Here is a 25,514-nt window from a genome sequence, read left to right on the forward strand (position 1 = left end):
AAGTCATTTCTATTACATCCAAAATTGATAGACCTTGACATTTTACAACCCCCCCCAATGATTTAAAATGACACAAAACAAACACGTTGCAGCAGACAGCAGCCTTTAACTGAAAGCAATTACAAAACGAAATACAAGATCTGCCTGGCATTACTATTCAAGGCATTTGGCGTGTTCCACTGTGGGCTCTGACTGTGTAAAATATTTAGAAAAGTTTAGTTTATTTTTTTCCACAGGGTCGGATCCAGGTCTCTGAAGCTTGAAACACAAACTGTGTTTTTTTTCTTCATTTTTCTGTTATGAGATTAAAGTAGTGGCCTGGTGCGTTGCCATGAAGACGACTCCTGGGCATTCATCCTCATCCTCATCCTCGTCCTCGTCCTCATCCTCATCCTCATCCTCATCCTCGTCCTCGTCCTCGTCCTCATCCTCATCCTCATCCTTGTCCTCATCCTCATCCTCATCCTCATCCTCGTCCTCATCCCAAGGAACTGTGGATTTGATGTTCCAAAGGAATTGTCATCCCCTGAGGACTTTGATTCCTACCAGAGCGATTCCCTTGGTGAGCTGACTTTCTATTGTTTGTTGCTATTTTATTATTCATTGCGCTTGTTTCAGGTCTGAGTGCTGAATATTTATTCACAGTCGAGCTCTCTGCTGCTGGAGGTGAACAAGTGTTTGCAGACTTCAGTGGACAGCTGCTAGTTCAGGGTTACATTCAACGTTTGGTAAAATTTCCTACTAGAAACCTATTTTTACTGAATTAAAGTAAAAAAATTGAAGTTCTCCCACACACAGAACATGTTTTCCCCAATATTTATTTTGTGTTAAATAATGGACATTTAGCAAGAACAACACCGTATGTGTTGCCAGTCACCAGGAACCAAACCATGAATAACAAGACGGCTTCACTATAATTACATCACAGAAGATACAGTGAAAGCAAGACATCACAAACATCGATAACCTCACATTTAAACAAGCTCGGGCTCAACAGAAGGACAATTACATATTTTTATGCTATTATAATGTAGCACAAGCAGGCACCACATGTGGTCAAATAATATAAAAGAAGTCAGCAGACCCATAGAGACTGCTTCAGTAAACATTTAGCGCATAAAGACGCACAAACACGGCTCCAGCCTCAGAGGTTTTCCAACGCTCAAAAGAGCTACATATGGAATTCATCACTTCATCTCCGCGCCTACTCTTCACCTCAGCATTTCTCAGTTTGTAGCTGAAACTTAAACTTGACATTCACAATAAACTTTCGATTTTCCCTCAGAAGGCTTTAAAGAAGCGTCTCGAAAAGAACAGCTCTTATATACTCTTCCATAATGTAGAGGAGGAGGAGCAGAGAAATCGACCACGTTCCCTATTTTTTTTACAGAACTCGTCGAGAAACAAGACCAACATGAAAAAGAAGAGATGAGAGCAGATTCTTTGACAGCTCACATCTTGGAAACACCCAGGTGCAGAACCTGTGGGCCAAAACAAAATATTTCATTCTGTGCCTGAGGCAAACCTACAAAAATCCCTCTTTATAATTATGAATTATTCTGCAAGGGAACAACATCAAAAAATCCATCAGAGGCACATTTTACTTGCAGCCTTCCTCCAGGAAGCCATCATAAATTATTGAGAAATAACTCTTAATTTACTGATGAGACCTTTGTCAAATTTGGCTGCTGGCTGAAAATCTGGTTACTTGTAAAAGTCAACTTTTAAGGAACTAAGAATTACTTCTAGCCTTTTTAGGAAAGGATTTTGGAAACTAGAGGTGACCTTGAGATTTCTTGGAGAGAGTGATTCGTCATTAAAAACAGAATCCTACAAATCTGAGGTTAACTAAGAGCAAAATCAGAATGAGCAGGATGAAGATTATCCATCTCTCTCTTTGCCCTTCAATGCCTGTGCTGCCGTGCATCAATTCTGCTGCCTGTCCAGCCCCACCTCACCCTCAGCATCCACCTGCAGGCTCCAACAGGGGCAGCAGAGTTTGCAGAAAGCTGAACTATGACACTGCAGTTTATATTTTGTGCTTTCACTTTCTTTGTGCACTCATGAAAATGCTCCCGTGTTGTGCGCGGTTTCCTCCTCATGAGCTGCCTAAGGCACCTAATTGGGTTCTTATTGAGGGAGGTAGAGACAAGGAGGAAACCAACTGTGTGCACTGTGCCTTGCCTCCATCTCATTACAATTTCAATTTGCATCAGGTATTGTCTGGGGACAGGGTCAGAAGTAGGTTTCTCACCCCTGAAATAGCATTTAACTAGTTTTTTAAGAGAATGCTAACTTGCAACATTAATGTTTGTTTTGCAGCCCGCTGTTTGTTTCAGGATACATCTGCTGCGTCTCAATTCGTGCACTTCCCCTATTTACACTTGCTTTGGAGTGCATGATAGCACAAAGTTTAAATTGGAAAGCTGGATACAAATTCTCACCCTCACGCCATTTTGGCCACATAACAGAGGGAATTCAAGCGAGGAAGGAGACATCAGCCCCAGCAGCGGCATCATTACTACGGCCTCCGAAACAGGGGGCCAACGCATTAAAGTAAAGCAAAGTAGCTGCGCTGGGAGTGGGTGCTTTGCTCATTTCAATAATGCAAGTCTTAACCTGGTGAGTTGAACAGCAGAAAAGATATAAAATTCAATAAAAACAGTTCATCTTTAAGAGCAGGTCTCAGTCTCTCTGGGAGGCTTTTACCAGAACTTCAGCAGGGCTACGTTTTTGCACTGTTAATTCTTAATGCACTTGAGCAGAGACTGAGATTTATTCTGTGAAGATGTAAATCTACAGGACACAGAATAAAAAAACACCTTCAGGCCATAAATTCAAAGGTTTAGCACCAAGCGCTGGCAAAGGCATGATATCAATCATCGTCTGGAAGCTGCCAGAGTGTTTACATGGGGGGCCCAGTCCGGGATCTTTTGTGGGCCAACTGTCCGTCTGTGAGACGAACTTGCCACCTCCTATGCTGCCGCCTGTAAACTGCTCTCAGACAGTGCCTGCATCTGCAAATCTTCGCTGTCACCCACACGCTATTGTCATTCATGTATTCATACACGCCTCCGCAGCAAAAAGGATGAAAGGGTGGTGGTGCAGGGATGGGGGAGTGCTGGGCGAAGGGAGAACATGAAAAGAGGAACAAACTTAAAAGTGGTTGGGGATGCAGCACTAAGCTTTCAAAGTAATACTTTTATCCAACGTATGCAGAATAAAAGTATTACATCACACTGCTTAAAACAAATCCAGGACATTTTTCTGCTGCAGATGCCAATGGTAAAATGTGGATGATTTAAAGTTATTCACTGTAACAATATCATGTGAACATTCTTTGGCATAATTCAATATTTGTCATCCTATCTACAACTCTTTAATAAATAAAAACTGCTGTATGTATGTTTCAAGAGGCATTTAAAGGGAAACTTGAGTTATTACTTATCTGGGTTTTATTCCTAATGGGCCGTGCAGCTCTGGCAAAAATATGTATGAGATTTACATAAATTATTTAAAACGCTATCAAACAGAAATGCATGTCTGTATAATGCAGAACGTTTAAATAGCACCACCAACTACATCCTCAAAATTGACCAGTTGAATTAACTGAACATGACCGTGTTCCTAATAAACTATCAAATGAATGTATATCAGGAAACTAGCCGCAAGCTAAAGCCAGGCATACAGACAGTGATTTGATTTGACTCATTTTGGAGAGCTGCATCGATTTTCAGCCTCGTCCTGCGTAATTTTTCGATAAATTTCTTGGCATGGTCACAAGTCGGTTCCCCTGGTTTCACTGTCCCTGTGTGAAATGGCTAAACACAAAACAGGGAATGTTGTTTTTTCCTGATGGAAGATTTGATTATCAATTTATAATTCAGAAGTTTGCTTTCATTCTGTTTTTGCATCACCGTCTTCTTTTGTCTGATTCTCCCGGTTCCCCTTTTAGCTACGTGCTTTGTGTAAAGGTTCTTTATCAATCAGGGTTGTTATTACTGTATTAACGAATTGAAGGGGCTCAGATAGGGAGGGAGGGGAGACATTTGCTGTCAGCTTAACAAAGGCAAAGCCATGAGGTTGGCTCTGCGGGAGAAGGCCCCTGAGGAACACCTCGTTAGTCTAAGCCTGGATACAGGGGCTTTGTACTCAGGTAATGCTTGGATAATTGGCAGCGCTGCAGTGGAAGGCAGAGAGTACAAAGACAAAGATAATGGAGCAGAAAAGGTGTGTTTGACCGGAGCACTTTCCTGTGTCATCGGCAGAAGGGGCAGACTGGATCAGCAAGCAGGTACAATCAGCTCTTAATGAGTGGATTATGTGCACATTTTACTGCTAATTGACACATTAATAAGGATTATGAATATTAATGTCTGCATCAGCATTCAAACACTCTTTGTAGCAGGCAAGGGCAGGAGATTTAAAATCCACACAGGGTGGATCAGCACAAGAAAAATTGCCTGGTTCTCTAAACCTGACATTCTTATTTTACGTCTGCCAGGATGTTTATCTTCAAGATGATTATACAGTGTAAAGATGCACAGAGATGTTTCCCCTGAATCACAAAGAGGTTCCGTACAAGGGTCCAAACATCCCGGCATTAGTAAGAGGCCAACACAATCACCCAAATACAGGAAATTAAATGTTTTTGCTGTTGTATACTTTCCAGAAAGAAAAGTAAAATACCACAATAAGAGCAAAAGACTTTCTCACAGGTAGGCAAGAATGATGATTTCTTTGTGTTCAAAAATATGAGAGCGCACTGTGCAAAGTTCAATAAAATAATTTGAGAGAGAGAGATAGATACCCTGAATGAATGAAAGAAAAAGCTAATATTTAACATAAAGGATCTGAAATCCAAGCAGATTTGTTACTGAGTCGATGATTCCTCAGTGTTCATCAGCCCGTCTGTCAGAAAATAACCTTTGGCACAGTCAGAACATAAAGACAGTGTTTCTATGTACCCAGGATTTGTCTTTTCAGTGTCGTTCCCACCAAATGTCCGTCTCAGCCAGTGAACAACCCACCATGCTGAAAGCCACACAAAAAGCACAGGCACTTGATGTTCGGTTCAGGGTGCAACAAAGTGGATGCTGCCAATTTAAGAGAAGAGCGCCTCCCCGCCTCCCTGCCCGCAAGACCTTTAAAAACCATCTCATGAATGAGGGAAGGGATATTACTCGGCGCATGACTCTGAACATAGTAATATGAAGAATGAGAACAGGAACTTGAACGGGAGATTGAAAGAACAGATGGTGCACGCAGTAACCGCTGTCCGACAACCACTGTTGTGACAGCCAGCTCTCATCCAGGCTCATTCATCAGGTCCCGGTGGTGCTGACGGTGGTGTAGCTGATCTTGGACATGGAGGTGGCCATCGTCGTGGCCATGGAGGTGGCGGTGAGGCCGTCTTCTCCTGTTTCTCTCTTCCTGCAGCAGGAGCATTTGCGGCAGAGGCGATTGCTGCAGCAGCAGGCGAAGGTGGAACCCAGGGCCTTGCGGAAGCGTGTGTTCATGAAGCAGTAAATGATGGGGTTGACGCAGGCAGAGGAGTAGGAGAGCAGGTGGATGAAAGAGATGGGTGCTCCTGAGAGGGCTCTGGCGGCTGACCTCAGGTCAAAGGCTTTCCAGGTGTTAGCTGAGTACAGAGGCATCCAACAGATGAAGAAGAGTGCTACGATTACCATCAGCATGCGGATGACTCGCTTCTTGGCCTGCAGTTTGGCCTCCGAGGTATTACTGCGGGCCCGCTCGCGCTTGGCCTGGGCGGCAGCAGACGGGGCAGAGAGTGTGGGGAGCTCCACAGCAGAGGAGGGTTTTTTAGCCACCTGGATGTAGCAGCCATCATCATCATCGTTTGTCCCTGCCGCAGCCCTGCCTACACCGTTCTTTTGGCCTGTGGAGGGTCATGGGCCAAAATGTTAGTTAGTGGCAGGTGGATGAAGGAAAAATCAATATCAAAGAGGGGACATCAGTAACAGATTCACTACAGGGGTTTGTCATTAAATATTTTCTCATAGTCTTGTTTTCTTCCACTGAAACCACCTTTTCTTATGGAGTGAAAGGAAAATCAGTTGAGAACGGGAGCCGTTTGGGACTGAACTCTGAAGTCTAGTGATTAAAACATCCAAAACACCAGTATCGAAGGCATCGTTCACATTTAAGTTGGGAAATTCATTTTAGTTGTTTTTTCTGTATTCTTCCTTGGATTGGAGGGTTGAGTTTAGATGGTGGAACTCAGAATAATGTAAATTATTAAAAACAGAATCACGAACAAGGAGGGAAGTTTGTTATTTTTCTGTATCAGAGATAAATAATAAATGAGGCTTTGCGATAGATTTACATTCCCTCCTGAAGGCTATTTTAGATCGTCTCAACCTTGATGAATCATACACTTTACTGGACTCCATGGAAACCAGTGCTCCCCCTGCCAACAGCATTTGTAATTCACCTGAAGGGAGCATATTTCTGCTGTAACGTCATGGAGAAGTTCCACACAGGCTTGAAAAGAAGTAGCAAAGGCTTTGTTACAGGCTGGGGGGGGGGGGGGGGGGGGGGGTAACAAGTGCAGAACCTGCAGGTAGCAACAAATCTCCCTTTACAGATTTATTATCTTATTTTATATTAATGTATCTATATTGACTATGAATGGTCGGTTGTGCCCATTTGAAAGTGTATTTCATATTTTAGGGATTTTTACCACACTTTTATTTAATCCAGTTATTCCTCTCTTTCTAAAGTGGTTCCCTGCAGCTTTACACAGGCCTATAAAGAGTGATATATGTGTTTTCATCTCCAGCATGCGTTAAATCAATGTGAGCAAAAAGCCTTTTGCTTTTTGGACTCAATCCAAAACGGATCTCACCGGAGGTCTCCGTGGTCTGGCCCACTTCAAACTGCATGCCTCGGAAGAGTTCTCTGGAGATCAGACCGTATGCTATAATCATCACCACTCCAGGGACGAAGAACAGAGTGAACAGCAGCAGCACATACCTGAAAAACAGCCAGAATGGAAGGAGGGAGCCGTCAATAAAAAAAAAGACAGAGTAAGAGGGAATCTGAGCTGAAGCAGCTGAAACAAACCCATAAAAACTGCAGAACTACTATCTGCAAAACTTACCATTGAATAACTGACTGTTTTCCTTTACATCAAACATCTGGATGTATATGTAGGTGTTGTGCTAGAGGCCCTGCAAATGGCTGACCCCTCGCTAACAGTCCTCTTTACCCCCGTGCTGCTGGCACAAGATGCTGCGAATCCCTGGCCAATTCTGCAGCTTCTCCCTTACACCTGCTCAGCGGCCTGCAGGTTAACCCTCCCCTACACCTGCTCTGTCTATCTTTAGAATATTTGTTTTTTCTAGCCGATTTTATAACTACACATTTTCTGTTTCAGGTTCTGAACATACTTTGTACATTCACAATAACTCCTGGTTTACAAAGTTAAAGTGCAAAACTGCTCACTAGGCCACACATTTTATTATCATAGCTCATATAACCGGATCATTATATCAACTGCTGCATGTTAAAAAGAGCAACATTTCCCCTTAAAATATAGTGTGAGAAATGTGTTTTGCTAAATTCCTCCATATTTCACAGTGGCCCAGAAGTGCACATCAAAACAACAAATGGGAAAACACAACAACGAATCAGATACCACCACAATGGCAAATAAGGACACACAACAACATGAACTTCTTACACAAAAGTGCTGTACCTGCTATTGATAAGGACTGTTGTTAATTGGATGTTGTTTTCCAAATGTGAATGTCGCTGTGATGTTTTCAGTGTTATGTGATTTGTTGTTGTGTTTTCCCATTTGTCGTATTAATCTGCACTTCAGGGCCTCAGTAATATTTATTCATTATATATTTAAAACCTTACATGGTGCAACATTTGCTGCATCATTCATTTATACGCCCGTGCTGACATTAATAGATGAATTATTTTTGTTTCACTTTGTCACTGTCCAGCTTTTATTTATAACTCAGAGGGAAATAGCTGAATGCTTCTCTCTACTCTTCCAACATTAAGCGGAGTGACAGTCACACAGTATCCCAACATTAGTGCAAATTAGTTTGTGCAAAGTTTGCAGAGTTAGGTCGACCAGTTGGATCAGTGGGCGTCTACAGGTGTAACACTACAACACATCTTCTTTAACAGGGTGGTGACCATCCTGTTTAACCTAGAGAAGGTTTAACACAACACAACCTTAACAAAGTTACCTGTTTTCATATTGACAGTTGACACAGTGACACAGTGCATATTGACACATGGTAGCAAAGGGACATCACATGAGCACAGCCTGACGTACTTGAGACAGTGCCTGCAGTTGCATATTTCACAACGGTAAAAGATGTAACAACTTTTTTTCATTTGCTGCACAAAATGGCAACTTTACCAAACAAACATGGTTCAATACGGTGGAATATAACTCTTTACAGCTTGGGGCTGTGTGCTCCATTCCATTTCTTCCCCCGCACAGAGAGAATAATGACCATGGCTCCCTCGAGTGCCTGGATTGATGACACCTCACAGAGGAAGTAGTGAACTGAGTAAAGAGCAAAAACACTGAACAAAACATGGACAGAGACGATTTGTCAACCATGTAAAAGATTCATAAGGGCTCAGATGCTCACAGCACCGTGTGTCAGACCACCCAGTGTGTATTCTATCCTTCAACAGTAAAATCTGGTTTGCAGATGAGTTGAATAAGAGACTACTTGGTATTACAAAAGTATAGATCAGTGTGTCAATTGAATAGGGTTAGGGTGAGGGCAATTATTCAAAAACAGAAAACTACAGAGTGAGCCCAGAATAAATAAGATAAAAAAGCTGCACAGATTCACTTTGATGCTATCAAATCTTCACCATCTGTGGCCACATGTCCCTTTTGATTCCCCATAATCAGAGCATGCTCTTCTCAAGCACCGCTGTCTGCCGTGCACATCGGTCGCCACATGAAAGCGTCGGGATCGGAAAAGAGGGGACGAGGTTTCATTATTCCTCTAATATTCTAATGTCTTCCTGGGCAACCCTGTGAACTCTGTGCAGCCGCTCTCTATCACTTCTCATTTCCAAAAGACGGCTTCAGTCGGAGCCTCTCATCAGCTGCCTGTTTGATACTGAAAGTCTGTTAGACAAAGGCTGTCAGGATGTGAACGTGTAAGAGTTTGGGAACACACCAAATGAAAAGCTGCTGGTGCAATTCTGAGCTTGTTTTAGTCTGAAGCCCAGAGAGATGGATCTGAAGCAGCTGAGGCCCATGAACAAAACATACAGGGCTCCCTCTTTTCACTCCTCACATAAGAGATTATCAGCTGGAAAAGGTTAATGTTAACATGTACGCCCTAATAATATAAAAAAATTGACCAAGGACAGTCAGTTCCAATCTAATCGAACCCAATAAATAATTTGATATTTAGAATATATACTTACCTGGATATCTGACAATATTTGTAGTTATAAAGTTATATATAAAGTGTCTTGATGTTGAAAGAAAAAGCACCATAGACCAAAACTGAAAGTCTGAGTCAGAGGGAAGCTGTGATCTAGGTTATACTTTCTTAATGCTGAGCTTTCTGATGTGAAATATATCTAAAAAGTTTTAATAATGCAGACCAATCGGTGACTGGGTATGCAGTTAGAGCTGTATTATTTAAATGGGATTTTATATTGGACCATAAAATGTGGTTGAGATATTTGAATGCCAAAATCAAAGTCAGCTAATATATGTGGTTCAGGGTGGAAATGACAGAATAGATGACCTGCATAGACCATCAGACACCTGAAGGTCTAATCTTTGCTTAAACACAATACTATATTTGATCGTATTAAAATGTCATCATTATGTAGTATGTTGATTTGTAAGTGAAACTACATGAATCATCAATGCACACCATCACAATTATACAACTTCAATTTGTCATTGACTTGAAATAAATTATTCATGAACCACTTTATGGCTCTTGGGATTCTCAATATCATCTGTTCATCATCTCAGGCTGTCATTTCAGTCTAAAACGGGATGCTTCAATAACTCTATCAACTGCTTCATTAGGCTCCAAAGAAGGTGCGATTTCCATACGGTGAGAGGGAGATGAAAGATGTCTTTCCACCTCACAGTCTCAGTTTTAGCCCCTAATTTAAGGGTAATTTAAAAAAGGCAGCCAAATAGGAAACTGTGAATTTAAACTTAAAAGGTCTTGGTGCTCTGTGACACGTCTGGACTTTTAACATCCAAGCTTTCTTCCTCCTCAACCGAGCAGACTAATTAACTGGTCTCCCACTGTCTTGTCTTTCCCAGTGAAGCTTAAGAGTTTGATAGACAGCCAGAGAAAACAGAAATCCTTCAGAGAGTTTGACCGCGAAAGGCTGTCGAGTCGAGCGATGTCCTCGGCGCGTTTCGGCTTCTTCGTTATTTTAATTGCGCCGTCCTGCACAAAGTTGTTCATTGGGGAGATCTGGGAAAGTCCCTGAGTGGTATATCCCGAGATGCTCAAACATATCCGTCTACTTGGGGTTCTTTTTATACAACAAAGCAGCATTTATTGGTATTCAGAGGCCGTGTAGATTGGACGGATGACTTTCCGATGCAGAGCAATCCACACTGTAGCTGCAGCAATCATTACTCTGCTGACCTTTTGCATTAGCTTTTGTCTCCCCTTTATCTCAGCGTGCAGTCAGGAGCCTAAGAACAATCATTATAATTTAAATTGATGGAAAAATGGTAACACGCATCCTCGCAGCACTATCTTCAGAGCCATAGTGCTCTGTAGCTGTCAAATGATGTAACCTCTACTTCCTGTCTTTCTCCAGCTCCTCCATCCTCTGCAATGACCCCTGCTATGCTCAAACCTGATCCATTCTTTTTTAAAACCCTCTCTAATTAAGCCTCAACAGGAGCTGCCCGCTCACCTTTTCATCTGAAATGACAGACTTGCACCTAATGATTTCACTCATTTTTCAGACAACGCACCACTTTTACAGCTTCTGCTCATGGGCTCATTCCAATAATGACCTTTTTTCCATCATTTTTATACCTTTAATCTCTCTCATATTTCCCTACACTAACGCTTCACTTTCCTCAAAGGTAATAATAAGACAATTTGGTTATTACACTTATTTGACTGCACCCCAATAATAGTTAACGAGACACTGATTACATTTTCTAATTAGCTTTCAAAAAACGGATGTCATCTAACCCATGGCAAGAAAAAAAAATCCTATTACCTGTGTATTATTTAAACTGCTGAGTATACTTACACTTATGTAGGTATGCTAATGGATAGCATTACAAGCTAACATCATTAGGGTGGATTGCATAGCACAGGGGCAATCACATGCTTTTTCACTTTGCTGCTCTGAGAACAGGAAGTTTGTAATAGAAATTGGAAACTTTGCCAAAATGACTCCATCATTTTGGCAAAGTCTCAATGTTTATTTTTCAACTGGAAGCCATCAAAAGAAAGTGGCTTCCACAAACGCAGTTAATATCTGCTTGCCATGGTAATCAATATGTAAATTACACAATTGGACTGAATGCAAATCAGAGTCCCTCCACATATTTGGAAGCAGAGCCATGCAGACTGTATTCACTTCCTCCATTTATCTTTCACTGGTAGCTGCTGTGGTTGAGGAAGCGTGTCGGGCTAATTATTGTCATGCATATGAAATCTCTAAAGTTTGCACTGACTTTGTGTTGAGTTCAGTCTGTTCTAAATGACAGATGCATCGCTGTAAAACCACGAGCTGGCCTGATCATGGAACACATCACACCAGTCAGGCGAGATCAGTGAAACTAATGAATTGTTCTTGCTGCTTGCTCATTTCTGCTTTGTCAATGAAGCGATATGTCCCACCAGTACTCACCAGGTCTGTTCAGCTTGATGACTGGGCCAGTCCAGGCGACACATGTGACCGATGGTGCCGTTGGCCTTGGGGAAAGTCCTAATGTTGCTGAACACCGGATACGGCACCATGACTAGGAGAGACACCACCCATGTGGCGGCGATGACACGGTAAGCGTGGGAGCGAGTCTGCCACGAGCGGGACTTCAGCGGGTTACAGATGGCGCTGTATCTCTCTATGGCAATGGCCACAAGGCTGAAGGTGGAGATGCTGACAGAGATCCCTGCAGAAAGGAAAAGGCAATTAAGTACACAAATTTGCATTTTCTTGAGTTCATTTTGTTGTATTTGCATACAGTCTAGTGGTCGCTTCTATCCTACTCTGCGCTCACATATGCAGTATTCTGATACTGATGAATTCCCAAAGAAGCTGGTTTCATTGATGTGTTTTTTTCTTTTGTTGTTGTACGACAAAATTGTGAGGTAATTGTGACTGAAACGCAGCCCACTTTCCAAGCTGCTGCTCCGCTTTGATCTGCCAAAACTCCAGATTTTAAGACCCGACATCATCATCTGAAAAGCAACAAACATATACGTTGTGCTGCATTCCGTTTTATTTATTTGCTAAGTCAGTCAGAGAAATGTACTTTTATCTTTATTATTTCAGTCTCATTGAGTATGTGTAGCCACGTTGAGGGTAACTCTAATAACATTCAAAATGGCATTTGAAAGGATTCTTTCCTGGATTTGAAAGTTGTAACATCCCTCAGCCTCACAGTGAATTCATTGCTGCTGTACATTGCTGAGTTACTGACTTCATCCAACCGGTCTCACATAGAAATTAATTTAGTCACTACATCAGGCTCATTAAACTCCACCAACATGTGACAGCTATTTATCAACAGCACAAAATACAGCAGTGGCAGTTATTTACAGGGAGAATGACGAGCATTAAAAATACAAGAACGTCCAAGTTCACCTTCAGTGCCATTAAATCATACAAACAGCAAACAGGTCCATCACCACCACTTTGTCAGTGGGTATAAGAGGACTAAAAGACATGTCCTATTATCCAGGGACACTGTCTCTGTGGGGTTCAACACGGGTCAAATTCATTTCCAGACGATCCAAGGCCAAGGTGTATTTGCATGTATGAATATGCATAATCTGCAGAGGGGGAGGGAGCTCACTGAGAATCCCAGTCGTTGTCCTAAGGGGAAACAAATAGCATTAATAGTCCCATACCAGCAGCCATAAAGGAAGCCCCCCCGGGAATGTATTCACCACGGTGATCCTGTATCGCTGCACGAGGCAGCGTCTTCAGCCACCGTTTCCCCATCACATATTTATCCCTATTCATTGTTCCTGCACGAGAGATGAGCATATCCTGCTTGAGCCATGGCTTTGCATCACAATTGACAGGAGGAAGTCATTATGCATACTCCTACGACCATGGCCGAATTCAATTTACAGGAACCATATTAAGTATTTCAGTGGTGGACTGCACTATGGCTCAGTCGAGAGCAATTTCTCCTCCGCTCTGCTGGATCAGCCCTTTCTGATGGTCTCTGCTGCAAACCTTTGATCCAATCATTGTCCCCTTCACTAGGGAAAAGCTATGAGAAGTTAAAAGATGAAGGATTTTGTGTTATTTGTTAACTCCGAGATATTAAAAAACTTCAGATCTGTGAACGGCAACCTGGAGAATAAAGAGATATTTAGTGTGGGATGTGATGTGGAGTCTGATAGAAGCGGAGGACGGCTTTACAACAGCACAAAGGAGACGACTTGTGCACATACTTAAGAACAAAGAGAACATAATCTTCACAAAAAGACAACTGAATGCATTTTATGCTCTGAGAGCTAAATGAGAGGCTCTGATGTGCAAGGTTATAAGTATGTGAGCTGTTTGCAAAAAGGGGGATTCGTTTATTTCTGCAGAGACAGTCAATTCACACATGGAGTCATTTATCAGACCCAAGCTCGGGGCAGACGGATGGATGTGTTTGTGAATGGGTAAGGACAAGTCCAGGACCCAGACATGATGAAGCATATTGTCAGATTTGGTGTAACTTAAGCTTGTAGAGGACATCTTAACTATGATAGTGTGAATAAATCCACTCAGAAAGCTCAGTGAAAATGTAAAAAAAACTAAACATGGCTGGTTCTGGCCCTCAATAGGGAAAACTGGATGGCTTCTTCCCTGACCCATATTGCAAAATTGCATTGTCCCCAAACATAGGCTATGATTATCACCAAATTAAATCTGTAAGCCAATATTTGGGATATGAAACGATATGCAGGGTTAGATATACATATTGATGTGCCTAGCAAAGCGACTTGTTAGGATTTACCACCTGTTACTTTTGAATCTGAATCACAATTTTGGCTTTTGTCAATGAGTCATTACTGTGGGTGTAAAGTCGGCTTTCCTGCAACTCGCCGGGAGGAGAGTCCGCCCACTGGTTCAACAACACATTCCTGCCTGACTTCTGATCACTTGTACACAACCGGTCAACCTCTCGCTCTGGTCAAGCAGACGGAGGTGGGTGGCACAGTCGACACATGCAGATCCGAACAGTTCAGCGGCAATTCACGAGTTTCACACAATAAGTCTCTCACACCCCCACGTCTCTTTCAAGTGCGGAGCACAGACACTGAGAGACCCAATCACACACTTGGGTTTTTTCTTTTGTTGACGCTTGAAGGCAGTCAAGCCCAGCCACAGCACCAGCTCGTACCGACTGTGGAAATGAGGAACCCAGAGATGTGGGAGAACCGATCCTCTTCTCTCTTTCCCAGCACAGCACAAAGGACGAATAATCAAAAGAAACAATAAAAATAATGAGCAGAAGAAGAAGAAAAAAAACTAAGCATTATTTATTTACTAGTACTTCTGGAGAATGTTTTGCAAAGTAAACTGGCAAAAAGCAGGATTTGAAGAAGAAGGACTTTGCAAAGAGGATATTAAAAACTCAGAAGATGATTTAGAGACACATTGCCAAGGGATTAAGTTTTGAAGGGAATCATTTTTTCCTGCAGAGTCAGATAAGAAAGTGAATACTGCGCACATATAAATATATAGATTGGCCAATTTATCAGTATCTGAATCGTTTTACTCCCCATTATCAGCATCAGCATCAGCCCCCAAAAATCCAGATCAGCTGATGTGTAGGGAGGTTGCTGCTCCCACCTTGCAAATATTCTGGGACATAATGCCTCATAAAACTGCAATTTATATGAATTGAACAAACAAGATGTTATACGTTACACTTTTAAGAGGTGATTATAAAAAATGACAATAATCCTGCAGAAAACAAGGATCTTTAGAAGTGAGGTCTGTTTAAGGAACATGAATGAAAGTATGATACAGTCTTCTTCCCACCCAGCATAAAACAAGTCAGACTTTATTGCCTCCTACCCCACAGGCTTGAATTGGTTCATTATATTTGGCAGAGCACAATTCTCTTTACCTTCTTTGTGGGCACGGATACATGAAGATGAGAAGCTCAACCTATAGAGCCTCATTAGAGGGTGAAGCCTGTGTGAAAATAGAGCCACATCACTCTATTGAGAACCACACAGCTTTTCAAATGAGTGATCTTTTTAGAACCCACACTTAGAAAGACTGATGGCAGGTTGTGTACATTTGTACTGAAGGGGAAATGCACTTCAAGGTGATGTATGGTGCTGATAGTCTTGGGATTTGATTGATGGCACAGCTGCAGGTAGACAAAGGCATCTCTAGAGAATAGAGCATGTTGTCTGAGGGATTAGATTCTTGTCCTGGAGCATGAGGCCAGAATTCATCAACCCTTTCAACATTTCAGTCCAGGTCCACCTGACCATCTGTTATATAACTGCCAGGGGAGGGCACCGCTGATCTGAGGTCAGCACTTGTGATGGACCAATTTGTATGGCCTCTAAGGAAGAATTATGGAACAAATCAAGAATACGTTGCTGTGGGCTAGACTAGGAAGGATTCAGGCCCTGGATACATTTCCTGCATTATCGCTGTTTGATCACTGAGTGATGACATGTTGTTCGCTTGGCATTGTTTTATGTGTCCTTATCACTTTGTTTTACTTTTACTGTAAACGCTTCAAATGCCAAAGTGTTAATCATGAAAAAATAATATCTTGCTATCGTTAAACACACTTTAAAATATATATCATGCACTCCCATGCGTTGTAGTACTTGCATTTGGAGGACACAGTTATATACCACCTGTTTATGTGAATTCCATCTTCTAAATTAAAACATCAGTAGCAGCTTAAATGCACCAATGAAACCCATAAACCTCCTTTTCATTCTGCAAATGCCTTGGTATAACTGGGAAACTCTCTATGTGTGTGTATTAAAGAAAGTCTGTGTGTGTGTGTGTGTGTTATGGGGGGGGGGGGGGGTATTGTATGCACGTGTCATATTTTCCAGTTATTGCCTCCATAAGTCTTTAATAGTTGAGTTTTCACACAACCGCACTGATTATACTTCATTCCCTGACACTTGGTACTTTGGAGAGCCGAATGTTTGAGTAGGGGGAGATTCCGCCGTGATTCTGGGAAGGTTCTGCCAAGTTAATTACCAGTCAAGTAACCGAACAAATGCTCACATTCTCCGCAGCCCCCCAGCACGGTATCTTCCATTCTCAGGATGAACACGCTCTAATCCTTTTTCTTGTTCATTAAACCTGAGTCGGGGTGAACGTTCATAGCAGTCTGGAGTTTCCAGAGGAAAAGTGTGAAGTTTGCAGCAGAGGATCATTTCGGCATACCTCAAGCTGGAAGAGGAGATTTAAATTCCTCAGCTGAAACTACATCTGTTAAATCTTTGGTCACACCTAATTCTCAGTTGAATGTTACATGAAAGAAGCCTCAAGACATAAAAAAACTTGGAATGGAAATAATGTGTTGTGGGTGCCAGATGCCCTCGCAGCCGTTTCTGTGAAAGTTTGCTGGAAGCCACGGAAATCTAAATTCTAATGCATTATGCAAACTGCACCTCGGGGTTGGGGGGGAGCAGACAGACTGAGCTGCTAAGTTGGTTGGTAATTGCATCATACGACAAGCAACAACAACACAAACATGGACACATAAATATGACAGGGGACTGCGCGATTACACAAACATAGCAACACAGAATATTACAACATCGATCTGATAACTGCCACCAAAACAGGGCAGCGGCTATGATTCACATGATTATTGAGCTCGGGGCAGATGGATAGATGTGTTCGCGAATGGGTGAGGACAAGGATGGATGGTGTATTACATGTTTCATGGGCCTGCTGCTGACAGATGAGTTTGCCAAGGAGATCTGCCGCAAAATCAATGGGTGTGGATGGTCGCAATGAGCCTGAGTATCGATTGGTTTGGGCTAATATCAGGCCTCAGTCGTGGTAGGGTCAGAGGAGACTGACTGATGGGTCTGATATGGGCTCATATGAGCAGGTGCTGATTTTTGTTGATGGCCACCCCTGTGACACTTTTCATGTGGTGTGCGTTTCCCCCCACACAGGCAGCATCAGACACCACACAGCACTGATTAGTAATTAGACTTGTTAATTACTTTTAATCACTCACTGGTGGAGCAGTGGGGTGGCATTTGGAAACGACCATATGACCGCAGCAAACACCTCTCACGTGACTTAAATACAAAATGTACATGAATGGAAAGGTCACACGATGGAGTGGGAAATGTACAGGCAGAGTAATAGAAGCTCCACAGCATCACAGACAGAGAACATAGGAAATGCCTTAGAAAGCTGAGTGATTAATGAGCGTAATCAAGACCAGACTGGTTTTGTACCTCACTTCTCCTCATGATGAGGTCGCTTGATGTTAAAATGGTTTATTTCAGTAGAATACATCTGGCTTAATGAAAATTCGGGTAATTTCTTGGTGGGTATGCTGCAAAGGCCTGGTCATCTCTGCAGATGTTCTGCAATTAGCACCCTTGTGCTCGGGGGGGGGGGGGGTAAATCAGCTTCAGTGGACGTATATTGACCTGACCTCAACCTCTGCGGCAGCCCACCATGGGTTACTGCACCATCAACTTTTACACCTCTCTAGACATGAGATGGTCAACTTGTGAGGTCCGTCAATAATCGGAAATCAAATCGTAATGTCTAGATCCTTCTTTTAATACCTCAGCGATAACACAACCAATAGACCTTTTTCATGGACAAGACCTTACGTCACTGACAACGGGAGTTACGAGCCAGTGAGGAGAGAGTGGCACACACATTATCTCTTCATCATTCGCATAATCAGGGGATTGGTTTGACCCCCTGTCTTCTGGGTGGATGCCAGACAGACCCTTAGAAAACGTCTAAAAGAACAGCGAGGCCTACAGCTGCTGAAGTCCCTGCCGCTGTTATAGGCTGTGTTATCATTTGCACATGTCCCATGACGCTTGATTAAATCCTTATTCAGTCCCACTTTATCTCAGTCAAGAAAGTAGAGTGACAGACTGAGGCAACACTTCCACTCAAAAAGCCTTTTTAATATCTAAATTTCCCATATATCTACAATTTTATACATAAATTCCAATACTTAGGAACTTAAGACTTTGTTAAAATCGATTGTCATGAGATATTGAAATAATTACTAAAAACTTTAGGGCCAAATAATCTATTCACACAATGCTGCAGGTCAATGTATCATGCAAAATGCAAGAGGCTGTAAAAGGCAAATTTAAGAAGACACCTTCAAACCCATAGGTTTTAATAGAGTTGAAAATTTCGCCCGCTGGAATTATAGACTCGTTAGAGCAGAAGAAACTCTAACACAGCTCTTTCATCATCTTAGTAATTCAAACCTAGGCAATTGGAAGTCTTAATCATTGCACGTAACTGTGCAGAGAAAATAAAATCTGGAAGTTTTTACAGCCTGCAACGAACATCTGTCAGCAGTGAAAGACGCCCCAGTCATTATTCAGTGTTTAATAAAAGCCATGAATTCACAATGTTTTCTTATCAGAGGAACTAAGCTGAACCCTCACGTGGCCCGAAAGCATTGAATAAGACAAGGCAGCCAAATAACAGAAACCTTTGTATTTAAAGTCAAAGGCGACTGCCCCTCCTGCCTTCCTCGTCCTTATCACAGCCCAGAGAGCCAAGTAATTGAAAAGCAGGTTCTGCGTGCCCATTCTCAAAGATGGTGCATCACTTCTCTGAGTCAATAATAGGATTGTGTGGACCTCGCCTTTCAATATCTCCTCTCAGCCACTCAAAGTGAAGTGTAGAGACCAATTATTGCCGCTGATCGGAGTTTCTTTGCCGTCCTTTGCGCTCTGTTGTGACTCAGGCCTCACGTGGCACCTTGAATCTGGCCTGATGGGAGCCAGCTCATTGCTAAGTCACACTCCTGAAGATGTGTGAGTGTTTGAGTGCTCCGAGCATGATGGTTACCTTCTGACATGCAAGATGGCGCCCAGAGAGAAGCCCTGAAAGGCTCTTCTCTGCCAACCACTAAAATAGACCAGACTTCCCTGTTAGAATAACAAAATACCTCTTAACCCGGCCAGTGGGTGAGGAGCTTGTTCTTACATAAAATGGTCAGATTCGTTAGATCTCGCCCACGTTCCTGTGAGGTGTGTTTAGTTTGGTGGCAGGGCTTTGTGTAGGATTTTGTAAATACTTGACACCTTATTTACAAAGTACCGGTATGTCGTAACTTAAGTTACACCTCCGGGCGTGAGTGCTGCTTATGCCTGTGAGAGTGGCCTCTTATCACACAGCCAGAAGCACAACTAAAGAAAGTTACCCTATGTACACGAGAGCAAAAAAAAAGGCCAGCAGGGAGTTTCAGTCAGTAAATGTGTTTTCAAATCTGCAAGTGCGAGTGCTCACTCCCAGCAGGCCTGCCTTAAAAGAAGGTGTAGCCACCGTGTTCACAGTATTTTTGTCTCTGAGAGGTATCGGATGTCTTCATCCTCAAACACATTAAAAAGTTCTTAGTTGCTGTATTGTTTAAAATATTGTTTATATAACCCAAATAAAAAACATGGAGCAGTTTGAATATATCACACTGCTTAAATCCTTCTCACCCATAAAATATGTGACGGTCTTGCACATGGAGGCCCCGAAGATGAAGTCCTCTAGGATGTTGGGGATGAGGGTGAAGGGCATGCAGAAGATGGCCATCATCAGGTCACTGACCGCCAGCGACAGCAGGAAGGAGTTGGTGACGGTGCGCATGCGCTTGTTCAGCACCAGGACCACAATGATCAGCAGGTTGCCGAAGACGCTGAGCAGGAAGATGAGCACATAGAGCAGGATGCGCAGCGAGTCCATCTCTGTCAGGGACACAGGGACAGAGGCAGGATGTCATTCATAACTTCTGTGTCTGTATCTACTTCGGCCGATCAATTAGAGGAAGGAAGCACAAGTGAATTAGTATTAGTAAGTATGCAGCAATTAATTAATGGACATAAATAAGGAAACATCAACTTGTTTCATTAAAATCCCTCATTAAGAAAGAATGGGAACTTTTTATTTCAGACAGAAGAGACAGAATATGTCTAAAGAGCCTGGGAACATTATTAAACAAAGACAAAGAAGAAGTGGGAAAACAAATACAAGTAGCAGAAGAAGAGCGGTGCATTTATGAGCTGGTTGTCTCATCAACCTCCAGCAGATTCTAAAAAGCAGGATTTGATTTAAATCTTCATCTGTATGCAGGAGTGAAGACTTGTAATCACTCAAGCAACCACTAAATTAAATGAGATCTGAAATAATAAAGTAAGAAAGGTAAGGAAGAAAAAGGTCAAATAGTTAAAATAATATCAATACACAAAGAGAGCAGACCGTATCTATTTATTCACCTGGGAAATAAATAACGTACATGAACAACACCAAAGCCTATTACCAGATGGAATAACTTTGCATGATCTTAAATTCGTGCTAGTGTCAATACTTCCCTGCTTATATCCCGTGAAGCAAACACAGATTGAAATAATCCTAGTGAGAGAAAAGGATGAACACAACAAGATCATAAGAGTTGAACAGACCGTGTCAGGTGCTAACCCGGGAATACAACTCAAACTGGAAAAACAAGATCAAAGTTAAACAGTCCTCTTCTTATCTGAGGAGGCAAAAAGCAGCAATTTATTGGTAACATTTCAAGTCATTTGTCATTATTTTATTAAAAGAGTTAACTATTTAATATCATTAAGAAACAAAACAGAAGGAAACGCGTATGATGCAGTACGGTACGGCACCAGTGAGGAGGGGATAGGACACGATGGGGTCCGATACAAGACACTGAAACCAAATCTGCTGCATGTAATGTAACTTTTGAGTCGGGACAAAACCACGGTCCCCGCATTAATACAGCTCTAAACTCTTCGCTGTATAGAAATACCAGAATGTCTCCTCTTCCAGAATACTGTTAGTGTGCTTCACATGGACTCCTTCATCCACAGCTGCCGTTCAGCTGCCCGGCTGCAGGACAGCCCAGCCAGAGGGGTTTTGGGATGCTCCCTTCACTCACACTGGCCTGTCACAGCCAGTCTTCTTCAGAATGAGAGTATTTGCCAGGACAAGGTCGGGGCCAGCCATGTGCTGAGCTGACTGAGTCGGCTGATTAAAGCATCGACATGGGAGACGTCTAGAAGTCTGCAGCAGAGTCTGCAGAGAGACACACATGCTTGAACATGAGGAGTGGAGCTGCTGTTCTCATTGTTATCGCTCATACGTGGGGATTTGAATTTTGTTTTTTGGTCATAATCAGTGGGCAACCAGAGTAATGGCCTGTTAATGATGCAGCTATTTTTATTTTCATAATATCTCATTCTCCTCCCACGCAGAGACATGACTTGAAACTCAATGCTTTCAAAATAACAATATATGTGAAGCAAAAGGATTATCTGCAGTATTCTTAAAATAAAACTCATAAAAGTATGTGTCTATTTAACTACTCGGTATTCAGATGAGATCACCAACACCAAATTATATAGAAAAGAAAACTAGAATGGTACTCATTAGAGGGCAGACTTCTGCCAAGGCCTAACTCCCCCCTTATGAAACCATATTCAAATTTACTAGATCCAGATTTCTATTGTTGGAAAATGTGTTAACCCTCTCCCGAGCCTCTAAGCGATCAAATAGAGAATCTGACCCTGTATTGTTGAGGTATTTTGAACACACAGATGAGGCCGTGACGAGGAAATGTAAGTGGACAAGTCGTTCATTTATTGGACAATCTCCAGAGGAGCTAGGCAGCAAAGATTTAATGAGATAAGGTTTGGGTTTGATGACAAGTAAGTCACCACTGCCACCTGAGAGACCCACATGTCCTCCACTGCAAATATAAATTATTCCTGTGATAAGAAAACCCTCTGATGGCTTCGGGAGCAGTTTCATTAGCTGAGCATTGACGCCACTTTCGAGTCAACAGAAGTCAACACCTATCCCCTGTTTCAGTGAGAGAACAACACATCCACCAAACAGCTTGGTGACAGGCCTGACAAGAGTTTGATTTGATTTACTCAACTGAAAGACGTGAGGTACGCATATCAGAGCTAAATTGCGAACACTCCTTGGCTCTTCCACTGTGTTGAGATTTTGATTTTGAGCAATCCAGTCAAGTGAGAGTGGAATTATCTATTCACTGAGCAGCAACAGTATGCCGGCTCCCCCTGAGCCTGGCGACTGCAGGACAATTCACTTTGGTTGCTTTGACTCCCTCAAGTGTGACAGCTGCGTTTAAATCCACAGGCACGTATTAATACATCACAGATAAAAGGGCGGCGTTCACCTCGGAGACGCTCCTGAGCAGCGGGAGCGTTTCAGCCAAGAGATGAGAGATCAACACTTGAGAGTGTGTTTGGGTTGTGTGTATTAACTTAACTTCTTCTCTAGTCTTGCTGCATATCTGATTGGCTGATGCCACGTAAACTGTAATTATGATTCCCCACGGGGATCATTAAAATTTCATCACATCACTTCTCTTTCTTCTTATCTGTGGGATAGGATTAGCCGGGTTTTGTCGGCACAGCAAAGACTTTTTACGGGGGGGGGGGGGGGGGGGGGGGTGAGTGCTTCTCATCACTCAATTGACAGAGCTGGAGTCTAATAATGAGACATGAATAAATCCTCACAAAGGTCATTAATAATGAGCGGTAACAACCTTAGAGGTGATGTGATGCAATAAAAAGAGCAGCAGTTGTGAGCTGGTCCTTTTGATCACTACCTCACCACTGGGATATGTTTGAAACCGGGGCCCTGTGAGACAATGAAATAATCCAGACAGTGACAAATGACAGTCAGCTTCGTCCAAATCTGATGTAACTGCTCAGTACAGGGGAGTAGAAAACCCTTTGCAACAGATGGAGTCAGAAAATGATCCCTGAACTGGTGGGAGTCAGCAGATATGTGCCACGACTCCTTCCACTATGACACCCTCACTTTGCCGGATTTAAGCTGGAACTAATTATCATTCCACTAGTTGAAAAAAGGAAATGGCTTCACATTATCATCAGTATCAGACCTTTGAAAATATTGTGGAAGAAACTGAGTCTATTTTGAAGAAAGAACACACAAACAAGGAAATGGCCTCTTTCATTTGCAGAGTCTCAGAATTTCTTCAATATGGCCAAAATAAGCTAAATGTCTTCATCGAGTGTACCAATAAATCTGAATCTTACTTGAAGCCCCATTGTTGCTTTGCCATCATCATGGTTAATAAACCTCTGCCTGTAAGTTCGGAGAGTTGACAGCATGTCTTGTATCCACAAAGGATTCAATCAAAAGATAGGGTGCTGTGCTTTTGACCTTTTCTCTATTTTCAGTTCAATCAACAGAGGCACAAGCACAATCACTGAATACCAAAACCGATTCACCTTGCAGGCACCTTGTGGATCTCCTCGAGTCTGAGAGGATCAGGCCGGATTTCAAGTGTAATTGGACTGCATGGACCCGACTACAGGTCTGTCTACTCCACACTGTATTACTGGGTCTTAAAAACGTGGCGGAAGATGAATACTTAGCATAGAGCTCGATGTGCAGAGGAAGATCACTGCATTGGATTTTCTATCCCTAATGAGGAGGGGTTAATGATACAGTCAGCACAATCCAACTCAGTTAGTCTTCCTATCAACCAGTCCCATGAGAGCACTATATTGATCCCACATTACTTTCAACATTTTGGGAAGTTGGAAAGAGCTTGTTTATGTAGCGCACAAACAAGCTCAGCACATATTCAATCACCCGGGAGGCCCCGTCAGACCCACACGTTTGATGCCATTAACTCTGCCTTTTTCTGCTTCATCAACATATCCAAAGATTCTAAACAGAATATTTTTGCTTGCAGAGAAGCATCCCTGAGAAAAAAGATGACACCAGGAGGAATTGGACGATAAGCCTGACGGCAGATGACAGGTACAGTAGGTGTAAGCTCATGTCTATTTAAAGTAAAGCGGTAAGCAATCTGATGTAAGGTACCGCACTGCAGCCTCTCCCGAGCGTGACAAATTCTGTAAATCCCTGTCCACTTTGCTGTCTCTGCAAATACAATAACAGCAAGGCAAATGCCTGCCAATGTTCGACAGGCCGGCTCGCTGCACACTGTAAATGACACTCCCACAGAGCCCAATGTTCCAATGCATTCAGATTACTGGACAGAGGTGTGTCCAGAGGCCTGAATGTCCGAGAGTTATGGCTATGTATCGTCCACCTTGCTGTGTGTAGGTTAACATCTGCAACCTGAAATAAGCCAATTCAATCTGATCACCTATTAAAACAAGAAAATCACTAAAATACATGAAATTAAGTGTAGCAACCTCTGACTAGATTAAATCGATTAAATAGGAGGTTTCTCATGCACTTGAATATGGTCTCCGATCAAGGTCTACTGTATTAGAAGTGCTGCATTTTCATATTGATTTTACCATTCAGCTGATGTGTTTGCTGCTTAATTCCCATAAATCAGTAGGAAAACAATGCCAGCACTGAGGCACCAGTCTTTTCAAAGGGAAACACAATGCTGCACATTTACTAACTGGACCTTCTGAAAGTCAGGAGTGAAGGGAGCCTACACTTTGTAGGGATTTTAGGATCACAGAGTAAAAAAATCGATTAATAGTAACTATCGAGTGATAAACTTCTCGCTCATGTGCTCGGTTGCACCGTGGTTGAGAATCCTACATAACATTTGACTGTTTTACTTTGTCACTCTACAACACGGGTGGACTCAGGATTATCGCTGTAATTAGTTCTGCATCATATGCACAGAGTCTATATTGCCAGATAAATTCATAAAGCTGCAGCTGCTCATCTCTCCATTCCCCCACTATAGAGAGTGAATAAAGCTGACATGCAGTCACAGATCAATACGGCGACTGCATGGTTGACAAAGTGCTGCCCATGTTTGTGGGGATCTTTATTAATGCTCTCATAGTCCACAGACATCTACATACATCCTCATCATACAATGTATGTGCTGTTTTCAAGCTGACGAGATGAGTGCATCTAAAAGCTATAATCTCTTATTGATTTTCTATAGTAAATCTATATCACAACAGAATAACTTTCAACCTGCTGTGGACTGGATTGTGCACAGCCAGTCATTATCAGGAAGGAAGATGAGCCAATAATAGCCAGTGCACAACCCCAGCACCGGAACCAGAAAACATCACTCACTCACTCTCACACTCTCTCTC

The 25,514-nt window shown here is 42.4% G+C and overlaps 1 protein-coding gene across 1 annotated transcript in view; it reads right to left on the reverse strand.

Annotated features, from left to right (window-relative positions):
- LOC133933828 (cholecystokinin receptor-like) overlaps nucleotides 1-25,514 on the reverse strand; it is a 29,190-nt gene continuing 3,676 nt past the window's right edge. Inside the window, exons 2-5 of the mRNA XM_062381065.1 lie at nucleotides 19,902-20,150; nucleotides 11,875-12,136; nucleotides 6,869-6,996; nucleotides 1-5,899 (exon numbers count right to left, since the gene is read on the reverse strand). Of these exons, the coding sequence (XP_062237049.1) occupies nucleotides 5,325-5,899; nucleotides 6,869-6,996; nucleotides 11,875-12,136; nucleotides 19,902-20,150 (1,214 nt within the window). The 3' untranslated portion in view covers nucleotides 1-5,324. The remainder of the gene's footprint in view (nucleotides 5,900-6,868; nucleotides 6,997-11,874; nucleotides 12,137-19,901; nucleotides 20,151-25,514) is intronic.

The sequence above is a fragment of the Platichthys flesus genome, chromosome 22 (assembly GCF_949316205.1).
Source record: "Platichthys flesus chromosome 22, fPlaFle2.1, whole genome shotgun sequence".
Classification (NCBI taxonomy): Eukaryota; Metazoa; Chordata; class Actinopteri; order Pleuronectiformes; family Pleuronectidae; genus Platichthys; species Platichthys flesus.